The 6,262-nt window shown below is 59.5% G+C and overlaps 1 protein-coding gene across 1 annotated transcript in view; it reads right to left on the bottom strand.

The window, feature by feature from the left end:
- Nucleotides 1-3,545: 3,545 nt before the first annotated feature.
- Nucleotides 3,546-6,262, bottom strand: part of REM1 (RRAD and GEM like GTPase 1) — a 2,968-nt gene continuing 251 nt past the window's right edge. Inside the window, exons 2-5 of the mRNA XM_010722677.3 lie at nt 5,988-6,259; nt 5,703-5,785; nt 4,476-4,680; nt 3,546-4,366 (exon numbers count right to left, since the gene is read on the bottom strand). Of these exons, the coding sequence (XP_010720979.1) occupies nt 4,101-4,366; nt 4,476-4,680; nt 5,703-5,785; nt 5,988-6,259 (826 nt within the window). The 3' untranslated portion in view covers nt 3,546-4,100. The remainder of the gene's footprint in view (nt 4,367-4,475; nt 4,681-5,702; nt 5,786-5,987; nt 6,260-6,262) is intronic.

Here is a 6,262-nt window from a genome sequence, read left to right as displayed (position 1 = left end):
CTACTCCCTCTCCCCGACCCCCACCCAGGCCCCGCCTTCCACCGTCCCGACTCAGAGCCCGGATCCCCCCACTGAAAGCCAAAAAGCCCCCTCTCCTCAGTGCCGTGGAAAGACGTCACGCTGTGTCCCCCAGCGTCTGTCCCTTGGGAGGGCGCGGGGCGGCATGGTGCGAGCTGCGGTGCAGCGTGGGGTGTGCAGACAGAGGGTTTGCCTCCTGGCTGGGGAGGCTGTGAAAGAGCACTGCGGGCCGAAGGGATGGAGAGGAAGGGGGGTGGTTTTGTGCTATGGGGTCTGGGGGATCCCAGTGCCCTCCTGCAGGAGGAGCGGATCGCCCTGAGGTTGGCAGGATGGAAGATTTCGATCCGATCCCTTCCAACTCGGGATACCCGATGGCTGCCAGTCCCGTGGCACGAGGTTGGTCCTGCTGACGGATTGCAGTGCTGGGACGCTGCGCTGTGTCAGCTCGGACATGTTTACCCCACTGCGAGAATCTGCGCTGACATTCTGCCTGAGAGGGGAACACGGCGGCGGCTGCCTAAGTATGGACAGCATTTTTTGAAGGGAGACAGAGGATGGGATGCAGGACAGGGAGACAGAGGATGGGATGCAGGACAGAGCTGAGCCCGTACCACGTGTGAACCAGGTCTGGGAGTCCTGAGCTTCTCCTCCAGCCCCGGGCTGGTTGTGTGCTCTGCCCTGCTGCACTGTCCCCTGCACACCCTCAGCCCACCTGTAGCTGTGCTCAGCAAAAACCTCTCTTACAGAAATGCCTTGTTAGTGAAAGCAAACTTCCTGTGCTGCTGGACAAGGGCCAGAGCTCTGATGGAAAACTGGCCAAGAATGCATGTTTCCTTGTGAATATTCCCTCCCTCTGAGCTGCTGGCAGCCTGGCCATGTCACCGAGCCACCTCCTCCTCCTCAGTGCCACCACGTCCTCCTCTCCATGGCTCAGATGTCCCACAGTCCCTGGTGCTGCCCACACCCATCACCACAGCCCTGGCTTGACAGCTGCTTGATCTGAGGCACAGGCCTGGTAAAAATGGATTTTTCTGCATCCTTTTCATCTAGCAGCAAAGCCCCCCCCCCAAAAAAAAGCAAAGAGTTGTGATTCAGCAGAGGTCAGAAGGAGCTGCCCCTGCCTTTCAGCAGGAGGAGATCCTCTGCTGCCAGAAGGGAAATCTCTTCTGTCCTGTTGTGGAAAAGAAGAATTCACCCAACGTAAACCAGCACTGCACATTGTTATGGGGTGAAATCAGCTTCATGAACCTGTGGTGTATCCCAACCTCTGTGCCACTCCCCAGGGTCTGGTTTGGGGTTCACAGGTGGCAGTGAGGACCCCAGCATCTCCGCTGGCTCTGGGGACTGGCCCAGAGCCGAACTATGGGTGGGGAGCAGAGCACAGCTCTGGGACAAAAGGCATGTGTTACATTCTTTTTTCTTTTTTTTTCCCCCCAATATTTTTTCCTTCTTTTTTTTTTTAAAAAAATCTATTTCAGGACCTGGGTGACTCATAGTTTTGTATTCCAGGCAGTGGGTGGATGAAAAGCCCTCACGGGAGTGCTGATGTGCCTTTCTCTGGGGCTGGTCTCCTGCCTGGACACTGTCCTTATGGTGTCACCAGTTCTCCCACAAAGAAAAGGGACAGCCAGTGAGGTTGGCAGTGTGCAGCATCCCACTCTATGACACGGCGCAGCGAGGACAACCAGAGTCCAGGTGACCATAACCCAGCCTAAAATGATGTCTCTGGGTATCCGCTCACCCCCAAATCAGTGCCCACATGCACTGGTGTTTCTCTGAGTCCTGTTTCTCACACACCTGTGCCCTGTGAGCAGGCTGCCAAACCTTCTGCAAACCTTCTTTTTGCAGGAAAACCTCTGCTTGTGCTCTCAGGGCAGGCTGCAAGCGTGGGGAGTGCCCAGAACGAAGGCCACAGGGTTGCAATCCACTCCTGTCCTTCCAGCACATGCTGTTAGACCAGCACCCAAAATAGCAGCAGAAATGCTAACACTCTTGCGTATTCTGCTGCTGAGTCTTTTATCAAAAAAACCTTCAAAAGACCTTTACAGCCCTTCTCCAAAGCAGCCTGCAGCTGTGAGGTTCCACTGAGGATCCCCAACTTCCCACTGGGTGCCCTTGCTCCGGGCCAGGGTCTCGGAGCTATAGTGGGGTCCGTCCAAGGGACTGCTCCCCAACCAGTGGCCATGGGTCTTTCCTGCAGCTCTGGCTGGGAAAGCAGAGGGACTTCCCAGTGGGGCCTGAGGGCAGGACCTGCTGTGTGGTGCAGGGAAGTGGCTGCCCTCCTCCCCTGTGCTTTTCTTGGCTGCTCCCCATGAGAAGATGCGCTGCAGAGCGGTGAGCCAGCCTTAACTCGGCTGCTCCGAGTGGGGACAGTGGCTGTGCAGGGATGGATGGTGCTGGGATATGGCAATCCCAAGAGCACTTCTTAGTGTTGCCAAGCCTTGACTATACCTGGTCCAGGTGAGACCCCAGCTGGGGGCCACAGGCAGCCCCTGTCCTCCAACAGCACCTCCTCCCTCTGTCCTTCCCTTTCCCAGCGCCTCGCTGCAGCCCCCCCGGCCTCTCCTCCCACCCTCCAGCACGGCCGCATTTTTCTGGGTTTGAGCTCATTCTTTCCACTCCCCTCGCTGCTGGCTGCCAACTTTCCATCCCGTTTCCCCTCCTACTCCCCCGCCTCCTGCCTCAGGGAAGCATTGGCCACAGCTGCAGGACAGACACGCAGCATCACATCCAGCAGCATCAGGAACTGGAGCACGGAGCAGCACCCGGAGCCAAAGCAGCAGCAAGGAGAGAGCAGCAACTCTGCAAACACCGACAGGTTCGGAAGTGCCAAGTGATGCAGGAGAGCCCAGCTTTCAACAGAGATGGGAAAACATCCCCTTGGGCCCTTCTTGGCTACACGACGCTGGCTGCTGGTGGCTCCCCATGCTCGGGATGCAGAGCAAATGGAAACTCCCGACCTCTGCAGGGCAGGAGGGCACCGTGGAGCCTCCCTGGCACGGGGCCCAGGCCTGCTGAGCAGGCTCCCCCGCCACATCCCAGCCACTCGCCGGCAGTACAACCTAAAAACAACAGACAGAGCCCATGCAGCCTCAGTGTCACCTTCCTGTGTGCTTGGGGTCACTCGCTGCTCGCTGCAGCCCGGCACGTCCTTTCCTGTTGCCGCTGCCCCTTCCCAGGGCACCCAGGGACTGGCTTCTGGCCTAGGCTATGTCTCCCATGGGGGTCCCAAATCCTGCATGGAGGCTTTAAATTTGCACCGTAGCAACTGGAGTTGGTGCCGAGCCCTTCTCTGAGGACTTTCTGGGAAGAAAGAGGTGCAGAGGGCTTCTGCCATTGCAGGGGATGATGCTGTGACTGCTGGGTAATGAACTGATGCTTCAGCCAAGGGTGGCTAAAGAAACGTGGCCAGAGGCTAAGGGTGCTCCTGCTCTGGGGTGTTCAGGCTGATGAGGCTGAAGCTCATGCAGTCTGGCTGCAGCAGAACCTCTGTCCCAGCCAAGGAACCTGGCTCCCAATGGCAGAGACCAGCATGTCCCAGACGTGGTTTATTCTGCAGATCGAGGGGTTTTCCCATTGTAATGGTACAGAGACAGCAGAAAAACCTCAGGCAACACAAGTTCCAGGGAAACATGGCATGAAGCTCTGGCATGGAGGGGCTGGGGGTACCAGATGATGTTGCCAGAGCTCCCCCAGCCCCTCTCCTTGCCAGGCTCCTGTCCTTGAGGTGGGCACTCGCTGCTCTCCACTGCCCTGTGAAGGATGGGAGCCACGAGCAGCACCAGCCTCACTGCTGGCAGCCCTGCAGGGCCACAGCCTTACCTCCAGCCCCCCAGGAGCTGGGCACCCACCCCGATACCCACCCCACACATGCAGCTGAGGGGACCCAGCCCCATTCATCCCCCCTTCCAGAGGAGAAGCAGCTAAACCTGCAGTACCCTGGGTGTCCCTCAGCAGCTCCACGTCCTCAACATCGCACCGGCCCCATTTGTGCTTAGCTGGCACCATGTTGCTGCTGGCCATGCTGATGGCAAGGGCAGTCCCCAGCCTCCAAGTCCAGTGGGATGGGCTCGTGGCAGCTCTCAGAGCACGGACAGGTCGTGGCACGACTTGGAGCGGGCTTTGAGGGCTACTTTGCTGCTGTTTCTGGTTACCAGCCTGTCAAGGAAGCGCCGGGCCCTCTTGGTGAGGCTCTCCTTACGCCGGTGGCTGGACGCAGGCTCTTTGCCCTCACGGCGTAGGCGCAGCTGCCGCACCACCCCCTCAAAGAGCTCATCCACGTTGTGCTGCAGGGCTGCCGACGTCTCGATGAACTTGCAGTCAAAAACCACGGCACAGGCACGGCCCTCTGCAAAGGGGGTGGTAGGGAGGAGCATGGCCCCGCTGGCACCCTCTGTACTGAGGGATGTAGCAGGAGCCATAGTGTGGGACATGGGGACAGACATGGACATGCTCACCTTCGATGGAGACCTCACGGCAGCGCACGAGGTCGGATTTGTTCCCCACTAGGATAATGGGGATGTCCTCAGCCTGCCGCGCGCGGCGCAGATGGATACGCAGCTCCGAGGCGCTCTCAAAGCTGCTGCGGTCCGTGATGGAGTAGACAATGACGTAGGCATTGCCCACCTGCAGGCACTGGCTGCGGCGCCAGCTCTCCTCACCCTGCCAGCACATGGGAAATATCACATCACTGCACTGCAAGGGCTGGTGGCATCCCCAGTGGCTCCTAGGTTTGACACAGTGCCGGGGATCTGCCAGCGTGCCCCAGCAGCACCCGCACTGTGGGCAGCACATGCACTGCTCCATCAGTAAAACACAGCTCCCGGTTCTGGGGCGCGTTTCATTTCCCTCCTCTATCAGCAACAAATTAGGGCTCAGCTTGGGGACAGAGCCACTCCCAAAGCTGCTTTTAGCTACACAACGCCAGCATGGTGGGCATAGAATTGTGAGCCACACAATGCTTCCAGCTGGGCGAAGTGGGATTAAGCAACTGTGGAAATAAAGAGCTGTTCTCAGGGCTATGCAGTGCTGCAGCACCTCTGGACAGCACGGCCATTTGCACAAAATGCAGCCCCAGCCCATAGTGTTGCCGTGCCTGCATGCAGCCTGGGTGCCAGCTCCGTCCTTGTTCCCGGGGACCCATCGTGACACTCGTGGAACCCCAGCACAGCCACGGGGGAAGGCAGCACAGGGAGAGGGAGGCAGCGATGCTGCACTGGGATTTCTGGCAGAAAGAAGCCTTCACTGCATGGGGCAGAGGGAGTGCCCCATGCCAAGCTCTTGGGGCCACAGCTCTGCTGAGAGCACGTGCCCTGGCTGCCAGCACTGCCTCACGTGGATTTGCTCCTTTTAGACCCACTCCCAAACCATTAGCTCACATTATGCTCTGTCCTGCAGCCCCTTTGTCCCCTTTTGCAAGGGACATCTACATGGGATGAAGGACACCCACACAGCTCCTGCCATGCAAGGCTGCTCCTGCATTGACAGGGCCTTGCTGTGGGAGTCCCATCAGGGAGGCTGAGGACATGCACCTCTCAGCCTTCAGCACAGCAAGCAAAGAATGTTGGAGAGGCTGCCCCAGGCCAGAGGTCTGACCTCGGCATTCATCATTCCTCGGCACCCCCAGCCCTGCCAACAGCTGGGGCTCATGCAGCACTCAGCCCGGGTTCACAGCCCCAATGTACCCTCCGTTCTGGTTCCCAGGTGTCCAACACCAGCAGCGTGGTCTCCTCACCATCCACCAACAGTGTGCGTTCGTAGGCAGCTTCTGCAAGACACCAGGAGAGCTCGGTTGGTGCAGCCGAGACCCACCGGTGGTCCCCCTCACCCCAACATGCTCCTTTCTGCATTGCTTATGACTTTGTCCAAGCACGAGGTGCGTGCTGCACCTGAACACATCCCACTACCTCCTCCTGGCCCCACAGGGGTGACACTGCTCAGAGAGCCCCTGCCCGCCACGCAGCACCCACCTCCGTGCTGCTCCAGCAGGTCCCGCTCCTGGATGCCAGCGAAGGCATTGGCCAGGCTGGTCTTGCCCACGCCGGGGTCTCCCAGCAGCACCACGCGGTGCTCCCAGCAGCTGGAAGAGGCCGAGGACTCGGAGGACCAACTGCCCCGCGGTGCTGCGGCTCTGGCACCCGGTTCGGACGAGGACTGCCCGAGCTGGGGGTGGCCGAGCTCAGCCCGCGGCGCGGCACCCGGTACCCGCGGCAGAGGGGTGCTGGCCCTCCTCCGCAGCGGGCTC

The sequence above is a fragment of the Meleagris gallopavo genome, chromosome 22, assembly GCF_000146605.3.
Source record: "Meleagris gallopavo isolate NT-WF06-2002-E0010 breed Aviagen turkey brand Nicholas breeding stock chromosome 22, Turkey_5.1, whole genome shotgun sequence".
Classification (NCBI taxonomy): domain Eukaryota; kingdom Metazoa; phylum Chordata; class Aves; order Galliformes; family Phasianidae; genus Meleagris; species Meleagris gallopavo.
Note: the sequence above shows the minus strand (reverse complement) of the source record. Positions and strands in the feature narration are given on the sequence as shown.